This window comes from Podarcis pityusensis, assembly GCF_964106645.2.
Source record: "Podarcis pityusensis genome assembly, chromosome: 3".
Classification (NCBI taxonomy): Eukaryota; Metazoa; Chordata; class Lepidosauria; order Squamata; family Lacertidae; genus Podarcis; species Podarcis pityusensis.
Genome location: NC_138026.1, coordinates 50362733 through 50387808, shown reverse-complemented (window position 1 = coordinate 50387808; position 25076 = coordinate 50362733). Strand labels below are relative to the sequence as shown.

General features: G+C 38.6%; 1 protein-coding gene across 1 annotated transcript in view; it reads right to left on the bottom strand.

The window, feature by feature from the left end:
- Positions 1–25076, bottom strand: part of AFG1L (AFG1 like ATPase) — a 61138-nt gene that overhangs the window by 15840 nt on the left and 20222 nt on the right. Inside the window, exons 7-10 of the mRNA XM_080998827.1 lie at positions 19163–19221; positions 8000–8082; positions 4654–4724; positions 4297–4397 (exon numbers count right to left, since the gene is read on the bottom strand). Of these exons, the coding sequence (XP_080854953.1) occupies positions 4297–4397; positions 4654–4724; positions 8000–8082; positions 19163–19221 (314 nt within the window). The remainder of the gene's footprint in view (positions 1–4296; positions 4398–4653; positions 4725–7999; positions 8083–19162; positions 19222–25076) is intronic.

Below are 25076 nucleotides of genomic sequence, written 5' to 3'. Positions count from 1 at the left end.
TTCTGGTCAGTATTAATTTACATTATACACAGATGCTAGATTCCGAAACAAGGTTAAATGGATGAAACAGGTGGATGGTGATAAGAGACAAGTGAAACGACTTTCTGTGTGTTATAGTCAGGGCCATCTATAAAAAGCAACTGTGTAATGAAAACAATTGTTCTACGTGATGCAGTGGACCTTCTTCCATTTGCTATGCAATGCCTAGAACTTAAGACCAACACAGAGGCTGTGAAATAATATACATAAAAATCTGCACATGACACTTGCTTATTATTTGAGCTTGACACATTCTGGGTATGAGGTTGTTATTCATTCAATTTATATACTACTACTACTACTACTACTACTACTAATAATAATAATAATTATACCCCGCCCTCCCTGGCCAAGATCCTACCCTTCCTCCCATAGCAAGCCAATATATTGACACATATATAAATTAGACTTACAAAGAACTCACGGCACTCTGTAGTTTGTATGTAACATTGAGACTGAGGTCGCCAACCTGTTTGGGACACTTTTGAATATTGAAATAGCACTGTGGGCACCAGCCACGAACCAGATGCCTTTGGGGCATGGCATGGGGAGAAAAAGATTGCCATGGGGTACGGCATAACACAGAATTAAAGAAAGTACAGTCATTGTTGCTTCCCCGCTCCACCCCCTGCTCCAGACAACCTCAGTTGGTCAAGGGAAGTCAGACATGTCTGACTGGTCCTGTGGAGATCACACAATATTGATTTCTCTTTCTTTCACACACTGGTGCTGTTGCTGTCTAACAGGGGGCATTCTTCAGTACCAGGGAAACCATACAAGGTGGCTAAGTAATATTCACTTTCTCATGCACATGCAGTACACTCACTGCACACATGCAGACCTCAGACAAACATACATCTCTCTCACACACTCAATAAATTACACATACAACCTCACAGACCAAACATATTCACCCTCCCACTCTCACACATAGACCCCATGTGCACCACGCACAGAAGAAGGTGTTCTCTAGACTGACAACCTCTGTACTAAGCAATGGTTTAGTGCAATGTGCATGAGCTGCAATAAGATCAAAGCTCAGATTTGCACACTCCTGACCCTGTTGTGTGATTTACATTCCACAAATCCTGACAGTGACAAAGGAACCAGATTTTGCCATTTAGAAGAAACTCTGTGCTAAGTTTCTAACAAGCCAACTTCAAACCGTGGATTATGAAGCTGGCTTGTTTAACTAACCATGGATTATGAAACTGGCTTGTTTAACTGTCTTTTAAAGCACAAAATCAGGTCTGCACATAAAGCTACACCAGTATTATCTGAAACTGAAAGGAGACACTGCCGAGGTCCTTTCCTTCCTTATGTGGAGAGGAGAGGGGAGCACCCAAGCCCAAGGCAATGTTCAGGCTCCTTCCAGATCATGCACATGGTGCTAAATCATTATGTGCAAATCAGTCTGCTGAGATTTGTCACTGTTTAAAGCACTGAGTGCCACAAATATATATAACTGCAAATATGAAACCTACAAGATTTATTCTATGTTGCAGTCTAATGCATATGGACTAATCCATGTGGGGTGTGGGTGTGTGTTGGGGCATGATTCAACCACTATGTCTAAATCAAGTGGGTGGTCATGCACGAAGGTAGGGCTGGCCTTGAATGACCTAGGAATGAAAGAAAAACCATATTTCCATTTCAAAGTTAATTAGACTTTTATGAGTCTGTGTTCAGACTATAAATAACTACCAACTCATTTTCACAATCTGTATGTAGAGTTCATCTTCTTCCGTGTTACCGGTAAATACTGCCATCTGAACATTTCTGGGGCTTGAATTGTTGTTAAAAATAATTTTGTGATGTTTAGAATTTAGCATGTAATCCTAATTGCACTAACTAAGAAGCCAGCCCCACTGAATTTGGATGTAATCATCTCTGAATGCAAATACATAGGACTAAACTCTTAAATTTCCATTTTATTATTTTACCACAAAAGGCAACAATCATGTTTCATTGCCTACTTGTCTGACCAAGGAAAATGACCTTGCACCAACACATTTACTAGAAGAGCATTTGTTTTTTGTGCTGACCCAAAGTTACACTCAAAGTTAGCGTAAGTTGATGGCATTATTATTATTATTATTATTAGTCCTGAGGGGTCCTACAGGCCAATGGCCAAAGAATTAAACAGGAGTCCCTCCCTCTTACTTGGTTTTTTTCTCAGCTGAAACCCCAAAAGATTATAACTTTTCATCATGGTAGAGTTGTTCCAACTCAGCGATAATTCTGGTAGCCCTTTTCTGCACTTTTCCCAATGATACAATATCGAGCAGCTAATGGTTTTTTCCACCTGCCTTGCCCCACCCTCCAACCCTGGGAGCCTTTATAAAGGAGCTGTTTCCAGAGGAAGGACTGTGAGGGGGAAGAGACTCAGAAGGTGGCTGGTTTCACTGATGCAGCTCTACCTCATTTCCCCCCTGCTTCTGAAGTCAAGTGCAATCATGTTGGACTTCTCTGACAATTGTCCATATGTTGATTGTGACCAGAACATGAATCTACCCACAGTCAATGTGAGAGTAATTTAAGACATTCATTACAACAACACTTTATCCTTTTATATGCCTAATTGATTGCATTGTCCATCTCAAGATCCCCCTGGGCATTCTGCCGAGGGGGTGATAATATATCCCCAATTCTATTACTTTGGGGTATGCATTATCATCCCACTTCCTGTGAAAAAGCCTGTTCCTTTGGAGATGTCAAGTTTCTTTGATTTTATCTTCTCTTTCACATACAGTTACACCATTCTCATATGCCCTTCCCTTTGCTTCATAGAATATTAGTACCGAAAAGATAACTGTATCTCACTGGTTCTTTCCATTCCACATTGGCTACTATATCTATGCTCTCCTTTGGTTTTGAAGGACACTCTAGCTTGCCCATTTTGGCTCACAGACTTCTTGTGGAAGAGTATGACCATCTATATGTGATGTCGCTCTCCAAATTTCCCCCTACCGCACTAAATGGTTATCATGTACCCTTACACTTTCATTGCCTAATTCTGCTCCACTCCCATATGCAACACTCCCATTTTCACCCTAACCAGGTGCTCTTTAGCTCCTATCAACTTTCCCTCAATGATTGGTTTCAAAACTACTCTGCCACTTTTTTGATGTGCCAGCAATCTGTTTCCCCTCCAGTTTAAGTGGCGCCTGTCCTTATTGTAGAAGCTCTATTTGTCCCATAACAGCCATTAACTGTTTGAGGTAGCAGGTCAAGGCTATACAAATCAGCCCTACATGGATTCCTGAGTCACACACCACCTCCAATATGACCTATATATTGGGGGCATGTCTGCAGAGGGGCAGTTTCCTGACTATACAACTACTTTCCTCATGAGCTGCAATTCTGAGTACTCAGAAAAAGGCCCAACAAGGCTAACACTTAAGACAAACAGTGCTAGACACTTTTGGTCATACAATGCCATTAGATAAGATTTCTAGAGATCATTTTACATTCTAAAATAAAAAGTAAACCTTTTTAGAATATTTACTATATGCAATTATAGAACTCTAGTATCCACTTTACACAAAACTACCTATCTTAATATACTTTACCTATAAAGTCACAGTAGGTAAGACAACCATTGAACAGCTTTTGCCCTTGATCAAGGCAACAGACTTCTTTAGTAAGCTACCTGGCTGGCAGCTCTACATTCTCAGTACAGGTACAGATGGGCAGTTTCTTAAAGAATATTCTCTAGGGTCTCACAGAGATTCACCATGGAGTAGTAATTCAAAGGGCAGCATGTGAATCCTTGGCTGAAAAGGTATTTAGATGGAAGCCTTATCCTTTGTCTCACTGAAAGTAAGTGAAAACAGCTAGGATAGATCAAATGTAATTCACCATTGGAGACATGTGATAGATGGACCTTTGGTCTGATTCTGAAAGGAAGTTTTTATTCTTTGTGCTCCTTACCTAAGTGATCAGCATTTAACAACTGACATCTAGATGTGAATTTCTTTTGGACACTAGTGCCTTAGCAAGTTCCAGAATTTTATTCACACATTTAAATTGTTTATCATAGAGATCACTTTCAAGAGAAACTGATTGTGCTATGCTTTTTTTCACCCTTTCAGTTTTACTTTTCAACTCTAGAATTCAAGTTTTCTTGTTATTCTTGTTGTTGTAGGTTCAAAGGATATCTCAAAGCTTGTTTGGAGCTGGGATAATATAATAAAAAAGAGGGGGGGGGGAGAAGCCTGAAAAGCCCAACTGATCTAGGCTTGACTGGGTACTCACTCTGTCACACAGCTCTTCAAATGTGAAGTCTGCAATGGTTCCACACGCTTTATTCACTCTCAGCTCTCTGCCTTGTACTTTTAAAATCCTTGGTCTAGTTACTATGGGAACATGAACAAAGACTCAATCTTGTCTGGATAATTACTACAAAACTCATCTCTTACAGATAGGAAATGCATAGCTTGATGAATAATAGCACATGATTCAACACATAAATTAGACAAAATGCTGATACAATGACTGCCACTTGAGTGTGGCATCAACCCATATACAGCAGTGGAACTTATTAATTGGTCAGTGGAGATTGGGCATTGTGTTCTAAATGTATTCTCTTTCAAGAGAAATTAACTTACGTACAATCATTTTGTTTTTGAGCCAGCTCATCAAACAACTTATCCATGACAGCCTCCACATCAGCTTCACTTGTGCTACAGTGAAAAGAATAATAGAATATGAAATTAATAACACTTGAAGCCAACATCAAACAGCTGCCTGAGCTTGCTTAGCTTTTTGCCCATAAAAAAGGAGAGAGAGTGAGAAAGACAGAACAGGATGTTATGTTGTAAATACAAACATTAGAGTTAGAATACACTTAAAAGCAGAGAACATTAACTCTCAGGTAGATGATTCTGCTTTATTTGCATACATAGGAAGACTTTTGTGTTTCAAGCTGTTTCCAGTAATGAGGCAATGCCAGGCCAGGCCATCAGATACATAGATAGATACACACACACACACACACACACACACACACACACTGGGAGAAGCGCAGAGAGAAGAAACCCCATGGTGCATCAGTAGCAGCAAAACTGGACGCCTTCATTTGCCCCACTTGCAATGAAACATGTCTCTCCCATGTTGGTCTCTACAGCCACAGCAGGCACCATAATTGCCCAATGCTTTGACTTACTCTCAATGGCGCACTGTTCCATTGTCTCTTGAGACAGACAGATACCAACAATGCATACACACACACAGAGTGAGAAAGATAAGCTTTTGTCTATATCTCACACACAAAATGAGAGCACAGAAGCAAAAGCTAGCAAGCATCTGAAGGGGAACCCTTACAAACCTCTAAGAGGGTGCAGTGAAATTATATCTGAAGTAAATATTATTTTATCACAGGTTTAAATGGATACAAATAAAATGTAATGTGTTGATCTGGCATTTTCTAGAATAAAGTTTGCATTCCTATGCCCTCTTAGGAATAAGTCACACTAAATTCAGTAGGCTTTACTTAAAAGTAAACATGTATAGGATCATACTGTATATAATTAGTTTTGACATATCTAAAATCCTTCTCCAAATAATTTGAGATGGCCAAAGATTATGAAATTACAGGAAATTTTCAGCAATGATTGAAGCAGCCACTTACGCATAACCATCCAAAAAGTACAAAAGAGGAAGCAGATTTGCATAAAATTTGCATATAGTGGTAATTTATATGTTTATATACCATTTTAGAATTATAGGTTGATACTCTGTGTTGCATGAGCAGAAATTTACTTGCGCAATGGGCCTTTCCTTTCCTTTCCTTTCCTTTCCCTGCAGCCCCTGACACCTTTCCCAAGTCTGCTCCAGAGTCTCTCAAAGGGATTCAGCTAGACATCACCCATTTACTATAATTTAAATAGAAATGCAATACATATTACTATAGTGGGAAATACTATGACCATGTGGCATATGTATTTGCTTGCTTTGCTGTCTAGGTGTTAATGATTGTTAGAGATTCCTGGTCTCTCTTCTTATGGTTCTTTATGTTTAAACTGGACTTAGTCTGGATACAGAATGCAATAATGTTATAATAAACTTCTTTTGCGCAGTAAAAAGTGCTAGTAGTTTTAAGGACTGGGACTATGGAACCAAACCTAAAGTAAATAAATATATATATATATTCCCCACATTTCAATCCTTCAGACAGACCACAGCTGTTCCATTTCAACTTGTTGCAATCTTTGACTCAGCCCTTTGTGAATTCAGGCAAAAGTACAATGCCAGCAAATATGTATACAGTGGTACCTTGGGTTAAGAACTTAATTCGTTCTGGAGGTCCATTCTTGACCTGAAACTGTTCTTAACCTGAGGTACCAATTTAGCTAATGGGGCCTCCTGCTGCCGCTGCCACTTGATTTCTTTTCTCATCCTGAAGTAAAGTTCTTAACCCGAGGTACTATTTCTGGGTTAGCGGAGTCTGTAACCTGAAGCGTCTGTACCCGAGGTACCACTGTACTAAGGATGGTACTTCACCATTAGCAATCCATTAGTATCTCATCTTGCCCACTAGGAGAGAAGGCCCTGAAATATGTTTGTGGGATTCTTCTGCCCTTGCTCCCATATATATACATTTAGCTCAAAATGTAGCAATGCCAGAAGCAGAAATCCATCCCCATAACATTACCTAGCACCTCTCCTTTATAGATCTGGAGTGGGAACACTGTTTATGGGTGAAACAGGCAAATTTTGCCCAAGCCCTTTGATGCTCCGTCTAGATTTGGAGGAAAAACTATGTTTCTATAGAAGTACCAATCAACATTCAATGCAGTCCAAGCTTAACACACTATCAACATACATGAATTCTACCACAATATGAGAAAATAAATTGTTTCTCCCTTAAAAGATAAAATTTTAGAATTTCAAAATCATTTGTTAGTATTGCAAGCACTAATTGTGGCCTTGAACCCAGTATGTGAAGTGAAATTTCTTTTTTCCTGCTCAGGATGGGAAGCAATGCTCAGTAACTTTTAATTAGCAAGTCCCTAACTCCAATATTTTATTCCTTCCCCAGAAGCCTCAGAATAAGGTTAAAACCTAAAACTTCAGGTCATATCCAGTTGTCTGGCAATCCTGAGTATAAAACTCACCCCAAAAATTATATCCAAGGTGCTACCCCTAGATTATGAACTAAATGGTACACTCCCATTATAGTCCTAGACTGGGGCTAATCATTTTGCTAGCTGGAAAGCCCAGTCCTTATTTAAACTCCTCAAAAATAATATTAAAAAAACAATGCCATAATAAAGCTACAAGTAGATTTGTACTTGTATTGGCTTGATTAAAACCACTTTCTCTTCTTAAATGTTGGAACAACTTTGCATCACATATACTTGTATTCTCAAATTGCTCTGAGGGTAAACTATCATTAGGGAAAGAGAAATCAAAGCTATACAGATAAATTGTACTTATAGCTGTATTATGGTATTATTTTTTATCATCTTCAAAAAGAGAATAAATGCTGAAGGAAATCAACATCCTAGATACAAGCAGATCATCTGTCAAAATAAGACAAGTTTTTCAATCCACAAATGGTAACACCCAACAGTAAATGAGTCCTTGTCAGAGGATTTGTATAAATAATTAGTTTACTACAATAAAGGATGCTCTTTTATTTACCAGGGAATTGCACACTCTTTTACAAGAGGATATTCATTGCTTTATAACCATCTGTCACTTCAGTTCTGCAAACACCACACCTCCCCCCAAAATCTAATTAGTTTTGATTCAGTCACACATTTTAAACGATGTAACTGAAGATACTGAAAATACCATCTGATGGCACTAGCACTGTGGCAAAACAGAAGATAGTTGGCATTTGTTTGGTTTTGTGGGGTGGGGAGAGTGTTTTTACTTGCCCCTGTGGCAAGGCACGTTGGCTAGTGAAGGAAAGAAAAAGAAAAGAAAAATACCTTTAGCTTTAACAACTTACAGGTAATATAGCTTTCCTGCTGCTGGTAGCGCTTGTTTCCTATAGTCTATTCCGGAATCCAGCTGGATAGTGCTGCAGTATTTCTGAATACAGAAACAAAATAACAGAGTTGTTACTTTCCTTAAGCAGATGCTATGGAATTTTGCAAGGGTGTACAGCATATCTTAGCAGTGCATCAGCTCATATATCCCTATGAATCAGCATAAGGTGAACTGAATGATGGGTCCGGCAAGTTATTCGCTTGGATTATGCTCATTCCACCATCAAGGCTGCTTCAAAGTTATATAAAGAAATCACTGAGAATTCTCCTCCCGGCCACTAAGAATGCCTTAATACAGCTGTTACAAACATACATTTTCAGCATCACTCAGTAAGCAATACAAGGTAGTAGAGCCAGGCAAGAACAACAACGTAAAGTGGGCGTTTATCCAAATCAGACAAAAGGTGATCAAAGTTTCAAACAACCTCTATAGTTTTTGCTCATCAATATGAAATAGGGGCTAGGAATGCCAGCAATCACAGTCCTAGTCGAATGTACAAGAACAGCCCAACTCTCTGCATATGTCCTTGAAGGTAAATAAAGTGAGCTTTATATAAGCAAGCCTCTCTTTGACTTGGCAGACTTTTTTCTTCACCTGTTCTCTATAAATTGCTGCTTTGTATTATGGCATGCTGTAAGTTTTTTTAGGTTTCTAAAAGAAGTTTTATTGATACTGGGTGATTTCCAACAGTCATACTCAGTGCAGACTCAATGAAATCTATGGACCTAAGTAACTTGAGCTACCAAGTTCGGTTTTTTACAACCGGTCTACTCTGAATGTGACTTAGTTGAATATAGCAGATTGTGTTTTTGAATTGCAATGTGTAAGCTGCATTTGAACTCAGAAAAGCTACATATCAAACTTTTAGAAATGCAATATAAATAAATAACTCCAATGAGTTCTGTGGACCTTTCTTGTAAGTAAGCAAGAATAAAATTGCAGCCCAAGCACACATTGGTCGGCAAGAATGGATTTCTGCAGCAAATCTGGAAAAATGCCTTTAAAATTATTCTGCAGTTTGAGTAAATTTGCACAGTGTATGCAAATGCTTAATTTCATTGCAATTTGGAAGGGGCAGTTCTGAATATTTTTTAATGTATAAATTGCTATTATTAGTAATGTTATTATCCCCCTCCCACCTTCCTTAGGACCTGTCTGCTCTGAGGGAAGCTGGACGCAAGGTCTGGGAGTTTGTGGCATCAGTTCCTGACGTTGCCTAAGGATATTTTGTATCATTTGTTTATTCTAATATTGTTTGAAACTATGCGTTATCTTGGCACATGAAGGCAATACATACATACATATTAATAATTATATAATAATAGCAATGATTGGTGGATAATAGATCAGAACACATGAGGAAGTAAGGAAGGGAAAAGTTGTTTCTAAGGACAAGGAGATCTGAACTTGGATTACCCCCACCCCAATGAAACATGAAGGCCTTCCCTTATAGTGAAAACGGGTGTTCTTATAATTGCGCTCAAGCTGCTGGAATCTGCATTTGAGATGCTAGTTCAGGGGTAGGCAACCTAAGGCCCAGGGGCCGGATGCAGCCCAATTGCTTTCTCAATCTGGCCTGCGGATGGTCCAGGAATCAGCGTGTTTTTACACGAGGAGAATGTGTCGTTTTATTTCATATGCATCTCTGGGTTATTTGTGGGGCCTGCCGGGTGTTTTTACATGAGTAGAATGTGGGCTTTTATTTAAAATGCATCTCTGGGTTATTTTTGGGGCACAGAAATTCGTTCATCCCCCCCCCCCAAAATATAGTCTGGCCCACCACATGGTCTGAGGGATGGTAGACCAGCCCATGGCTGAAAAGGGTTGCTGACCCCTGTGCTAGTTCCATGGTCTGCAGCAAAATCATGGTCATATTGTTGGGTCAACTGACTTCAGCACAGGCAGGGTCCCTTATTATCAGGTGACCTGTTCACATCACAAACTATTCTCTAAGCTTCCATACAATGGAACATCTTAATAACAGAAATACATGACTTTAAATATATACACAGAGAGGTGGTTATGTAAATAAAAATGGAGCTCTCTCAACATTTGAAATACTTACACAAAGAAAATTGCTATTTGAAAAGGTCTTGGGTTACTGCACAGTGAGATTAATCGCTCACACAACACAACACGAAAGACATGTCAGAATGTTGTGCAATGTAAAATAAAACATTCTTAGGATAAAGACAGACAGAATATTTGGTAGTAAAGTTCACATGCTTCTGGACTGTTGAAATTCTGTATGCTCCGAAATACTTCATCACAAATTTGCCTACTTTCTTTTTTTTTTTAGTGTTAAAAATAATAAGCCCAATAGAAACAATACATGTATTAATTTGGCCTCTCTTTGAGCAACTGACTTCTCCATCATGGGATTGATTAAAGCTTACAGGCATGATTGCATTCCACACTCACTAATCACCATCAGGGAATCCTAATCAGCAGCTAAAGAACTTTTAGCTGGAGTCTTCATATTTTAGCCCTTAATTTTAAAGCTACACTCCTAACAGTTGGTTTACATTTAAAGTCTTTCGATAATCCTATTTCATCTGCAGTGTTAAAAGTCTCCTGTCCTTTTCCCAATGGTAGTAGAAGCTAGTCATAGCAGAGCTGCATGTCACATCAAAGGAGCATTTCAAAACCATTGGCATAAAGACTGTGACTTCTTACACTATTCAATTTTAATGCTTAGAATTATTCAGCTGCTCGCATTATTATGTATTGGTTTATGTATTTATGTAGAGCAAAGGACAAACACAATTACATTCTGAAAATATAATTAAGAAGGTTAAAAAAAACCCTTATCACTCACACACGTTACTGTAAGGGGAAAAACTTTAGACTCTGTAAGGTAGAAATGGAGACAAACCGTGATATTAGGAATTTCTGTTAGAATGGAATAATAACCCTAACACTACTGAAAATGATACAGCCATTGGAGACAACTATGCTTTCCTCCATATAATCACTACAAGTTAGATGTAACATCCATACTGAAAATACAGCATAGGAACATAGCAATCTGCCTTATACCAAGTCAGACCATTGGTTCCTCTAGCTCAGTTTGGTCTAAAGTGACTAGCAGTGTCTCTCGATTTTAGGCAGGTTTCTCTCCCAGCCCCAAATGGAGATGCTGTTCATGAAAGCTGGAACCTACATGCCAAACAGATTTTCTACCACCAAGCAATGACCCATCCCAAAAAAAGATTTGCATGCCCCCCCCAGCCTGATACCTAGTTTTCCTTTAAAAAAAATAAGTTTCATTATTAAATTAAGGGTTTTTTTATTTGGACATCAGTTCTTAAAAATAAATACATAATTAAGTCCTTACAAGAGCTTAAAAATAAATATATTTCTCAAGCAGGAGGAATACCTCCTCATTAAAGCCTGCTACAACGCCTATGTGCCAGCGCTTCTTCCAAAGATTTGGTTGTACAGTGGTGCCCCGCAAGACGAATGCCTCGCAAGACGGAAAACCCGCTAGACGAAAGGGTTTTCCGTTTTTGAGTTGCTTCGCAGGACGAATTTCCCTATGGGCTTGCTTCGCAAGACGAAAATGTCTTGCAAGTCTTGAGATTTTTTTTCCGCTTTTCGCCCCCTTTATCTAACCTGCTAAGCCTTTAATAGCCTTTAATAGCCTTTTAGCAGCTAATCCGCTAAGCCTTTAAGCCTTTAATAGCCGCTAAACCGCTAATAGCGCTAATCCGTTAAGCCGCTAATAGGGTTGCTTCGCAAGACGAAAAAACCGCTAGACGAAGACTCTCGCGGAACGGATTAATTTAGTCTTGCGAGGCACCACTGTATTACTAATTCAGTCAATTGGCTAGGATTTCTGCCAATGTCCCAAATCTGATTTCAGGTTTTGGTTAAGGTGAATCCCTGCTTAACATTTCCCTGTTAACACTAACTGTTGTGGATGCTTGTTCTAGCACATCTGTTATAGCTCTAGTTAGGGTCGACGTGAGGAACTTCCTCCCAGAAAGAAGAGTGAGAAGGGGAGAGAACAATATCCTGTATCCAGTTTCTGATCTCTTAGGCATGTTGAAAAGCTCCCCAGTATTGTGTCTATACCAATCTTGCAAGTACAAGTACCTACTGCCATGATTTTGCTGATGGGTTTTGTAATGAATTGCAAATGAATTGTCTGAAATGTTGATTTGACATTTTATTATGTTTTTATATGTGCTGGAAACTTCCCAGAGTGGTTGGGGAAACCCAGCCAAGATGGGCAGGGTATTATAATAATAATAATAATAATAATAATAATAGGGCAACCTCAGGCCCAGGGACTGAACCCAGCTCTTAAAATCTCTAAGTCATGTCCTCTTACTAGCCCTGCTCTAGGGACTCTGCCCTTGCCTGCTCAAATGTGCCCTTGAACTATGATGGTGCCTTCTGCTTGCCTGAATGGAGACGAGAAGGGGCATGCACATACATGTGTATGAAGAAACCACTAACCTTTTCATGGCTTGTATTTAGCCTACTATACAAGATAAGAATCACATCCTTTGCCCCACCCACTTTTCGCCTCTGGCCCACCAATCATGAAGGTTCCTCAGAAGGTTATTTTAACTACTGAGAAGGGTTATTACCCATACCCAAGCTACCCTACTTCTAACCCTGCTGCCCTCATTATGGCTCCTGAGTTCTGTGCACCTACCTAATCTACTCACTTCATGCACATACCAGAAAACACCCCACTTCCCATTAAGTGCTACTTCTTTTAGTTCTGCATTCCCAAAACTGATTCCCCTCCTGATGTTTTGGACTACAACTTCCATCAACCTCAGCCAGCAAGGCCAGACCAGCTGGGGTTTACGAGAGTTGCCGTTGATAAAACATCGGTTGGGGGGAGCCCTAGCTTGCAGGAGGCTGTTCAACCAAGGGTTCAGACCAGTGGTTCTTAACCTGTGACCCATAGACCACATAGGCTTCAAGAGGTCTGTGGACTGAGCATACACAAAAAAGATTTTTCTACTGCGATAGAATAAATTGTGTGCAAAATTGTGTGTGTGTTTATGTGTATTTTTCTGGGGAGAGGACTTTCATCAGATTCTCAAAGGGGTCTTTGACCAAAAAACAGCAACAAAAAACACCCTTAAGAAACACATTTAGCCTGAAATCACTTACTTCACTCCTCTCTGTACAGTGGTACCTCTAGATGCGAACGGGATCCATTCCATAGCCCTGTTCGCATCTAGAAGCAACGTAACTAGCGATGGCACGTCTGCGCACACGCACCATTGCTTTTCACCACGTCTGCGCATGCGCAAGCGGCGAAACCCAGAAGTAACGCGCTCTGTTACTTCTGGGTTGCCGCGGAGCGCAACTCGAACGCGCTCATCCCGAAGCACATTCAACCCAAGGTATGACTGTATACTTATTTCATTGGCCTAAATCTCTCCCCCATGCTCTGTATTTCTTCTGTCTGGATATTAGTTTGTCTTCAAATCATGACATGTAACACTGCCCACACTTCAGTTCCAAACATGGTACAAAGGGTACTAAAAAGCCTTCTATCTGAAGGTATATTGTAGGTTAAATGCACCTTGTAATCTAATAAAGAAACTGAAGATTCTGATTTATAAGATAACCAAAGTCATAGGAACAAGCCTGGACTTTTAATTACCTCTCCTTTGGGTTATGCTCTACATACAATAAACTATAGGAGAGTTAGTAGTACATTGTTTCATCTTTATTTGTTTGACCTTCTGAAGACAGTGATGGATATGATCAGGATATGATCTTAAAACAAAGATCCTGCCTTATCGTTTGAACATAAATTTCTGTAACAAAACGGAAAAGAGAGGAATCATATAGTATTTGTGGAATAAAAAAACTTGGTCAAACTATTGTTCAGTATGCACTCAGTCTTTGTCTTCATGTTCAGATGTTGTTCAAACAGCAGACTTAAAAGAAAATAATGTCAATGAATCCTCCCAAGCACTATACATGACCTCTGGGGTAATTAGCAATCATTGAAAAGCAACAAGACTAAAATGTTCTATTCTTTATTACTGTCAGCTCTTATCTTGATCAGCATTTTAATAAAGATGGTTCGTTCCTAAGACAGTTCCATGAATCAGTCATAATTACATCCTGACACGCAGTGAATAGTAAAGCAATACTAAATATCACTTCATCAACCTTTCTAACCTTTATGCAAGTATTAACAGTAAATAATTTTTACACAATCCAACAACAGAAAATCTGCATATATCTTAGCTTTGTAGAGAGTCTACCCTAAGTGAATTTCCTGTGACCTACACCAGCAAAACACAATCGGGCATAATTATTCAAGCTCCGGAGATATTCAGGTGTTGCTTTTTTTTTCAGAGTGTACAACTTCAAGCACAAAAGGCTACTTGTTCTACATAATAAACCCTCAAAGGGTTAAATGAAATGCCAGTTTCCTTTTCTCAAGCATATCCCAGTAGCTACAGAACTCTAAACTGAGAATAGAGTGCATGTACATAAATATTACATTTTTAAATAAATACAAAATGCTAAATCTAAAAAGATAAAAAGCATTTTAACACCCAAAATGAATAGATCAGGCCCTCAAGTTGGAAAAGAATACTATGCATAAAATGTGTGCGTAAGGCTATAGCTACTACTGCTGCTACATTGCATAACTGGAGTCTGTATGTATTAAATCAGATTTGTTGGGCTTAATATTTTTTAAGGCTGATAATTATTCTCTATTAATATTGATTTATTTCCTATGTTTGTTAAAACACTGTGGATATGAAGTAACTGTTCATTCTCCATAGCTGTATCATTGTCCAGAACCTCAGCTGGAATAAGAAGTTTAGTTTCTCTGCTTCAGCACACAAAATTGATAATTTGGTTCCTTAATTCAAATTAGATGCTTTACAGTTGTTTCTGCATACCACGTAGCTGTATCTATGCAACAGATTGAGATCGTTTGACTAGAGTTGCAATAACTATAAAGTTCTTTAAAGTTCAGCTTAGTGGGTGCATAACCAAGAGAACGTCCTAAACAAAGGGAACAATATTAAGTTTTAGTGGGGAATAAGGTAAGAGCATAACACGGCTTCCTTTTTCAAGGTCTCTCAAGAGAATCATTCCCTACCCACTGCGCCAAACAGAAGCGATATGTAAACCAACATCTTGGTCTTTGACAAGGTGCTTTGCATTATATCCAAAAGTATAAACAACTCTTACAAAGAATGCACTCCCACAACTAAGGATAGCTCTTATTCTAGTAAGTAAACGGTATACAGTATGCCTTTCTGCAAAGCAGAACAGGACTGGCTATGTTTCATGCTAGACTAAATGAGCAGTTGTTCAACAACAGGTCAAATATATAAAGATGACTAAGTTACTTTAACTCAGTTCCATCCAATATGAAGTTTGCTCACAATGCTTTCTTACTTCAAAATCTGATTTGTACTTCCTTCCTTGGCATGAATCTTTGCTCCTGCCAGAGCTCCAAACAGGGAAGAAGAAGAAAAGGGAAAGTGTTGATTTCAGAAACTAGATTTCCAGAATAAAAATAAACGATTAAGATCTAAGCAGACTAAGGATGGCTTACGCCTATCTCTGATGAGGTCTGCTACCTCATTACCAACAACTGAAAACTTCTGCTGCATTTTGTTTCAAGAGAATCCAAAAGTCCTTGCTGTAAAGCAGACTGGGGGGTGCAGAGTCCATTCAGTCTTTCTGTATCACAACCATTATGTAAGAAGTATAAAACACTGCCTTTATGCTGCCAAGCCACAATGACTCCTCTTACATCAAAGCAGTTTCACCACTTGGGTTTTTTTCTTCCAAATTTATTCAAGCCAAGGGCAGGGAGACAACAATTCATACACGCTAATTACACCTAATTATCTATTCCTCTCCCCACCCCAACTTTCGGCCAGTGTTATTTGCTATTTGGGTTTCTCACAACCTCCTCTTGCCCTGTCCATCCAGCTCAACAGTAAGTCTTTGAAGAAAACAGTTGTGGCTTTTTAGAATATTCACAATGTAAGGTTCAACCCAAATTAAACTATTCCCATTATTAGTTTTGACACGTTTAATGTGTTAAATATGAAGGCCTTTTGCTTAATTTGGCAAATTCCTCATATCACTGCAAGGAGAGAATTGCCAGTAACACCCTCTCCTACGGGAGCTTCTCCTCACACTTTCTTTTCATGATCTAAATGAAATGTTTATTGGATTAAAGTTCTTCTCTGCAGACCTCCATGGTAGCCTGTGACAAAGCACTTACAAGCCTTATTAATTGGCTCGGACCTTTGGGGCGAGGGGGATGGAGGAAGATAAGGAAGACCTTATTTTGCATTACATCACAAGCAAAGAAAACATTAAACAAATCAATTGCGTTACAAACAATGCAATATTGCATATCTAACTTAGAATTTGAACCAGCTGTTGGAACCAAAGCGTTCATTTGCTTAAACAGAGAAAAACTATTATTAAGATCAAAATGGAATAGAATGCAAGAGTTTGCTATCATTATTTTACTTTCAGATGACAAATATATATAATATATATTTAAATGAAGGATTGTCAAGCTGTCATCTTACTGTACTTAAAATGCAATATATTTAACAAAATATATTTTAAAACCTTACCTGATTTTTAAACATTTATTTATTTGGATTGTGAGATACAAAACTTATAAATATATTCAGTGTGGTATGGATTTGCATACCTACCAAAAGACAGTTTTTGGATGATCAAACAGAATTTTTGAGTATTTAGAGTTCTAATTTTGTGCATTAAAGTGTAACCACTTTTGAACTCAAACTCTGATATGCAATCACATTTTTAAAAGCCAAAAAAATACAATGTGAACATTTGAGCCAAAGTCTGTTCTAGTCTTATATTTACTGAGTGTATGCTTGCACGTGTGTACCCCCTCATTTTCTCTCACTCTTGTTTTCTAATGCTAAACACAATGATTCACAACTGAACTGTATTGTAAATTCCAAAAGTAATCCATTTAATTAACACAGGGGAAAAAGAGAAAAGCAGAGCCTACAACTTCCACAGGTTGGGAAAGAAAGAGTCTTCTATTTAAGACTTGCTTGGGTACTTACTAAGAAGGGAAACAAAAGGCCTAACGTCTTCAGTAATGAAAAAGTCAATTGATAAGTGAAGACATCACAATATCAAAGACTTAATCCCAGCAATTCTGACTCAGGTGACAGCTCAGCAGAGGTCAGGGTGCTGACACTGACCACAAAAGCAAGTTTTAACCATTCAGCATACTGAAAGCTACGGGACTATCACAGCATTAGAATGGAACTAACTGACAAATCAATTTAATCACCAAGATGACTTTTTTATTTTAAAAAGAAATTGTCAATTCACAGATCTGTGTGCTTCTAACACAGGTGGCTTGACAAAGGCAGAACACATAATCAAAGACATTTTATATCTCCTAACCAGTGCCAGAATCCCACCCCCTGTCACAAGATCGCTCTGAATCTGCTGGTAGTAGTTTCCTGACCTAATAGTAGTATAAAGTTGAATCTTCTTCCAAACATTAATAGTGGCTTTTTGACAAAAAATAAATATGATTATTTAGTGGGGTGAAAGCCGATGGAAGAATAGGAAATAATCAAACAGTCCAGTTTTATACATCTTTACTCAGAAGCAAGTACCACTGAGTTCAAATAAAAGGACTTATTCCCAAGGCAATGTACATACAGTTTTATCACTGCATAAATGCTAATGGCTGTTCTATAAGAGAATCAATACTAAACACAGTTGTTTGCATAAAATCAGGTTTATTGTGTTGATTTCTAAGGATCAGGAGCTGGCTACTTGGAATCCCACTCATAGAAGGAGGAAACCTAAGTAAAATAACCCAGACTCAACTCAGGCTTAAATGGTTGTGGATTGCACCTTTAATATCTAAGCAGGCTTTGTAGATTTATCACTTCCACAGTGAATGTCTTTGCTTCTACCTATAGAAGGCTCTCCACACTATTTTTTAAAAAATCACTTCTTTCATGTCATACTGATATTACATTGGCATTTTGGAGCCACATAGAAGACTTTTAAAAGACAGTTTAAAGGGAGAGATGCAGGCTGCAGTCTTATTTTCACTTACCTGAGAGTAAGTCCTATTAATATCAATGGGACTTGCTTCTGAAATATGTGTATTTAGACGTTTATAGACTAATAAAATGAAAAAGAACCCTTCCCTATACAATTAAAATGTTGATCAAAGTAATGAAATTCTAGGTTATCGAAAAAGGATTTAAGCAATCAGAAAACGGCTGCAAGAACCAAGTGCAGTTGCAGTGCAATCTCCAGGAGTACAAATTTAGTTTGTATTGACTCCCATAAAAAATTAGGAAGTAGTTGGTAACCCACAGACAAACCATGCATCAATGAGCCCTTCTTCGTGTAAGATTGAGATATAAATCCAAATGCTAATACATTTTCCCTTTCTCTTTGTACCTAAAAGCTGGGAAACCTGAATTTGTGAAACCCATGACACAATAGCAATTTCATTTTTTAAAAATATTGATTTTGGTATCTGGCATGGGTGATTACTATAATGTATTGATCTGAAATGTTTTTACTGCTATTATGACTGTGATTATAATGTTTATATTTTATACGCTTTTAAATTATTTTAAAGGTTGTAAGCCACCATTGGAAATATTGTATTCTGAAAGGTAGTGAAGAATTTAAAAAAGATAACAAACAAACAAACAAACAAATAAATAATGAAAATGAAAAATGAACCTTGTAGTCATTTGTATTTTTGAAAAGAGTAGAATAGTAACAGGTAATAATGGATAGTGCTCTCCTAGACCTGGCTTGGGATTTTTTCTATCTTCATGAATACTACATGTGAAAAAAAGCTGAGAAGTAAAAATTTCCTTCTGTTCTGATAATGTTTCCTCTTATGTTGTTGCTCTGAACTCTGTCATTCAGTTTGGAGAAAAAGTAGAGCCTCAAGATTCAAAAATATTACAAATGAAATCTTAACTTCTGCCGCCCCTAATTGAGTTAATCCCAGAAGGATAAAGAAAATTCCTCCCAGAAATATGAACAAAACAGTTTTGCAATAAAGATGCTTATCAGTAGGCTAGCAAGATCCCTTATCAAGCACATCTTCCTTTACCTTAAGAACAGCAATGAATGGCACGAAGTTCACTCTTTGGAGCCCATTTTTATAGAGATCTGAAAGAGAACACATGGATATTATCCTCGCCACATATATCTGACAGGATTGTCTTTTGGTCTTACTTACAAATACAAGTCCTACATTAGGGAGAAGGAACCTTTGGTCTTCCTAGCATTGTGGACTAAATTCCCATCAGCTATGTTGGGCTGTGCCAATGGGAATTAGATTTGAACAGTACGGTTGAGTTCAACACAGCTAGGATTGTCATACACCTGGATTTTCCCAATATCCAGAATACTGAAGTCGGCAGCAGTGTCCAGGCAGAAACTGGGCAGTGTCCAGGGAAATCCAGCATTTTTTTATCCCCCAAAAGTTCAACAACTTTGGCCAAAAAACATTTCCCCACTGTTTGAAATATGGGAACCCTAACACAGGCTCTCTACCTCTGTTCTACCAAATCAAGAAATAAGTAAGGAAAAAAGAAAATAATTTAAATTTAAATCTTTGGCTGCAATGTTTTTTTTTTTTAATTAAACTGTATTTAAAAGTAATTAATATATTCTTTTTACTTAATTAAATTAACCACATAGCTTAAATGTATCTCATTGCTTTGGAGAGGTTAACTTTATAAATCATAAACAGTAAAGCTACACAATACAGTGATTAACATTTCAGTATCTGCTTTTTAAAATATACTTAAACTCTAATGTATAAGAGACAAAAAACATCATTAAAAAAATAAATTTGGCTGCATTACACTCTAAATAAGAAAAATGGGAGGAAATAGAACATCCCCAGAAAATTTGATTTGAATCTATGATAAAACATGTGAAAACATGTATGTATGCATGCATGCATGCATGAGTTTTGTACAATTTATCATACCCTCCCCCCCCCCCCGAAAAAGGCAAAACACACGAAAGGGCTATCCGTAGCCTGTGCACATGCTCATAACTCTGACATTTACTGCTCAGTGGAACAAGGGAATGGAAGGAGTGTGATTACAGGCACAGAATTTTTCTCAATCTGAACACATTCTGTCACTGGTGTGGATGGAAAAAAGCAACAGCTATAATCAGCAACACATGATTGCTGGTGTAGACAGCCCACTACAGTTTTGCTCCAAAAAACTTCAGAACACAGCATCTATAATGATACATCTGGAAGGGCCCACTCTTGCAACAATCATAAATATGTATATAGTTTTAACTATCAGTGCTTAATTGTTTTTAATGGATGTTATTTTCTATGTTTTAGCTGTTCTTGTTTTTATCTGCAAGCTGCCTTAAGTCCCATCAGGGGAAAAGACAGGGAATAAATAAATAAATAAATAAATAATAAAAAAAACATACCGTACTTGACAGTAAGTTCCATTTAAAACAATGGAGTTCACTGTCCCAAGCAAATGCATTTATGATATAATAGATGTATTGTCATTTGTTGTATTTTATAGTATCTGTGATTCAGGAAGATTGGACACACATAAATAACTGAAACTGACCCAGAACATCTCAGCATATGATTCTAACTCATTTGGCAAAATGCATGGATCACATCAAAACTGAGGAGTAGGGGAGGAGAAAGAATGGTTTTGTCTGCAAGTAATCTGCTGATAACAGCACTCCAACAAAACTGCTCTGCTGCAGAGAAAGCTGAGCTTTCAGGATAATGCAAACTTATTTTGCCCACATTCCACTGAAATAATATAATGTGTAGCACACTTTGGGCCTCTTGGAGGAATCATCAGCTTTACATTTAATCAAACGATTGCCAGCTGCAGGAACTGGAAGCACTGTGTCAATGCATGCCCGACCCACACTGTGGATTCTCAGAGTGATAATCCACTAGCCAGCAAAGCTGATAGGATCCAATGCAAGGAGGGCAGTCAGCAAAGTTGGTCTTCTGCAGCAAGTGTGAAGGTATCTCAGAGGAAAGGTTTGTAAAAATGCATTTGCCCAAGACAGCACACACATTCCCTTTGGATGTGTTATAATGCTTATTTGGAGCAACAAAACTGCTGTCTGGAGATACCTGCCTAAATAGCAACAGGACTGTGCAGGTGCTATGGCATTTTTTAATGAGCTTCAGCATTATAATTAAGGCAGGAGTAAGAAACCTCAGGCCCAGGGGCCAAATGAAACCCTCCAGTGTCTTCATCTGGTCCCCATGATTCTGCCCAAGGTTGAACCCCTCATTGGTCCTTCTATGTCCTTTCTTCTAGTAATCTTAACTAGCTTGAAAGTGTCTTTGAATTATGATGACAGTTATTGCTTGCCTGGATGAAGGATGGCAAGTGGTGTTTCTAGCCACACCCACCACTGATACGTGGCCGCTACAGGGAATTGTGGCCATTGAACTGAACAAAGTTTCCCATCATTGCATTACAATATTAATGATGGGGTTCTGGACAAATATCTGTGAGATCACCACTGTATGGTTCTTCTTAGGAGACAAGAACTCCTACCATCCCATGGGGTTCATTCAGTCTTTCCTGTTCACTCAAGAGTGTTGCTGGCAGTGTCCACAAATAATTTTTCTTTTTTTTTTTTTATAAAATTTTTATTGGATTTTCACATTTTATAAAGACATCCCACACACAAAAAAGACACAGACAAAAACATGTATAATTTCAAAACCTTACTTTCTTAACCTTGTTCCTTGACTTCCCCCCACCCCCCCTTCCTACATCCCAATTCCCATAATTAAATCAGCAAGTTGTTATTTCTCCTCCTTACCATATTAATATTACATCTCTTATAAAAAAAAATTAAATTCTTTCCTAAGGTGGACCCACGTTCCCTTCCATCGATTTCCCATTTTATATTAAATATGGATCATATTAGCTAAACCCAAAAATCATAAACGTTTTTAAAATTCTATTTTCCCCTCCCTCCCAACCCCGGTTTCCGTCCCTTCCCTGATACGTGTCCACAATAACAGTTCTTAGCCTGGATTCCTCACGTCCGAGGCCTTCAAGTCTCTTTCAGTCCCTCTCCGCCGGTTTTGTTGGTAGTCCTTTGTGTTGGTCGTCAAGTCTCGAAGGACTTCTGTCCCAATCAAACCAGGTTTTCTTCCCACAAGAATACTTGGTAACAGCTGCTGCAAAAGTTCCACCAATCCTTCATATTCAGAGTGGAGGCCCCATTCATATTTCTTCTTTCTTTTAAGTTCCTGTATTTCAAATACTCCAGGGGCCTCCTCCTTCATCTTTCGCATCTTTCGCAGATTTGTAATCCATGTAATCCAAGGGTCTTCTTCCTTATAGTCCACTGGTGTAGGCTTCTGGTTGGTACTTTCCATCTGTGCTTTCTCCATTCCTTGCTTGCTCTCCTCCAATTCTTGAGATATCTCTTCTAATTCAGCTGCAGATTTTTTCTCATTCAAATCCTTAGTGCATTCAGCAGAGCTACTTGTTCCAGAAGTCAAGGTCGTGAGTTGTTTGTTCATAGCCAGACTCTGCTCCTGTAAAATTCCCACGAGGAAAAACATTCTTTCTATCTCAGCTAGTAATTTTCCATCTGCAGCCATTGTAATGTCTCAGAATTCCCCCTAGAGGGATTCTGGTTACTTAGTAGTCTTTTTCCAACAGTCCTTTACCTCGTTGTTTGTTTCTTTGTTTCCAACAACTTTAATTCAATTATAACACATTTAGTCCAGAGAGATCTTAAGTAACAAACTTTTTAACTTTAAACTACCCGTTTGACAGCTTTGACAGCTGTCAAACTCCTTATTGCTCTTCAACAGACTCAGACACAGGACGCTCCCGGGTCCGGGAGGGGGGGTTGCACATAAAAAAAAAAAAAAAAACTTCTAACGTTCCGCTCTCACACTCCAGCTCAAAACTTCTTTTATCAAATCGTGGAAATTAATATCCTTTAGCTTGCGCCGAGAAGGGTAGACTCTCCACCTTAGTTCTCCTGTTCTTGCTTTAGATCGTTTGTGGGGGGGGTGCGGACTTCCCTTTAACACATCCCCCGGTTGTACCGAATTCAAAGGTAAACATTTTAAAGTCCAAATTCCGTTCTACTCACGGGTTGTTTCTTTTCAGGTCCAAATTTAGGGAAAAAAGTCAGCGCTCTCCGACCATGGCACACGGCTTCGCTCCACTGAAGTAGTGGTCTACTCCCAGCACCACGCCACTCTCCGTACCCTCTCCGAAGCCTTTAAAAAGGCTCTTCGTGGGTCGGAGGGGGCGCTTAAGGTGCCCACCGAGTCACCAAGTCCGCAGGCTTCCGCGCCTGCGGTTTCTGAGGGTCTCCGCGTCGCCGTCGCGGTAAGACCCGTCTCCAGCAGAGCCGATTCCCTCCGGAGCTCGGAGGGAATCCGCCATTAGTCGATCGCGCTAACCCGGAAGTCCCCGTCCACAAATAATTTTTCACCAATGCCATTTGGTGAGGCTGGCTCCTTTTTTCAGGCTGCCTAAATCATGCCCTTGTAGCATCAGAGCTAGACTTACTATAATGCAACTTATGTATTGTTGCATTTGCTGATATACAGAAATTTTAGCTGGCACAGAAATTAATATTATGCCTCTAGCCAGAGGCAGTCTGTGGAAGCTCATCATGCCAGTGAGCCTCCTAGCCTGACTTCCTACGACTTGTGAGCATAATTTGGTGTGTAGGTGTTTAGAACTCTTCGCAGTACAGATTCAATCAAGAGAACATATCCTCTTTCAGAACCCCTTCACAACTTCTACACCCAATAAAGATGTTCTTTGAATATAGAATCTGCTCATCAAGGGTACACAAAGCGCTGTTTTCAGTGGCTGCCCCAAAATCATAAATCCTTTCTTCTGAAGACATAAAACACCTAACATCTGAACTTCATTCATAGAAATGTGGCCAATCACCTCCCCCTTTTTGTACTCATTTTTGAAAACTATGCATAAACCAGTAATACAGCAGGCAAGGTTACCATGGGATATGTCTTCTGGGTTTTAAAAATTATGTATTTTAAAAAACTGGATTAGCTTACTGATATATTTCCACGATTCTGAGATGGAGCAAACTAGAAAGTGTAATAAACTATTCAACTTGAAACAGGCAAAACATAACTAATGGAGGCTATCAGACCTTTCCAGTAACCTTGGAGGGAGCTGGCTCCCAGAGGAAACCATAAAGCTGTCAGTCAAAAACTCATCTCTAGGTGATTTATTCCAAACAATTAGCTGATGGACAGGATACTGTTTGAAGATAGGAAGTCATGAATTGCTAGATCTCCATGCTTCTTATCACTATCTGGGTAGACACCGGCCAGAGACCCAACTTCTGTTTATTAGGGAGAGTCATTTTATTTCTATTCCCAGTTCCTACTCTGTTCACTTGTATTGCAGTGTTGAGTATCTGGTAACAGGCCATGGAGAGCACTTCCTCACCAGTCATTTATTGATGTGAGACGCCAGCTGAACCTGCTCTTTCATTTAAGTATTGAATGAAGTCTGTGAAAGTCTACTAAGGATCTTACCATATTATCCATACGGAACCAGCAATGGTAGTATTAGTAAATACATGTATGTTTTTCAGAAATTCTTGAGAAACAAACATAACTACACTAGATTGCAGAAAATAACAGCACTGAGTAAATATGCAGTTTTTAACTGCAATATCATATTTGCAGTACTTACCATAAACCACTTCTTTCACACACAAATGGCTGACTACAGATTATGTCTCTGTAATAGTACAGCTGGTAGATTTTTTTTGTTCCTTACTAGTTTTTAAGAAACAATCAAAATATAAAGTGAATAAAGAAAAGCTTTTGTTCCTTTTAGATGTTTACTTAGCAACATAGATATGTGAAGTTTCATTTTCAGTTTTAAGTTTATTAAACATGTTTCCACATTAATTTGCAATTTCATTCAACATTTATTGAAAAACTTTAAAGATTTTCATGTTCTTTCTTGTAGCAGCCA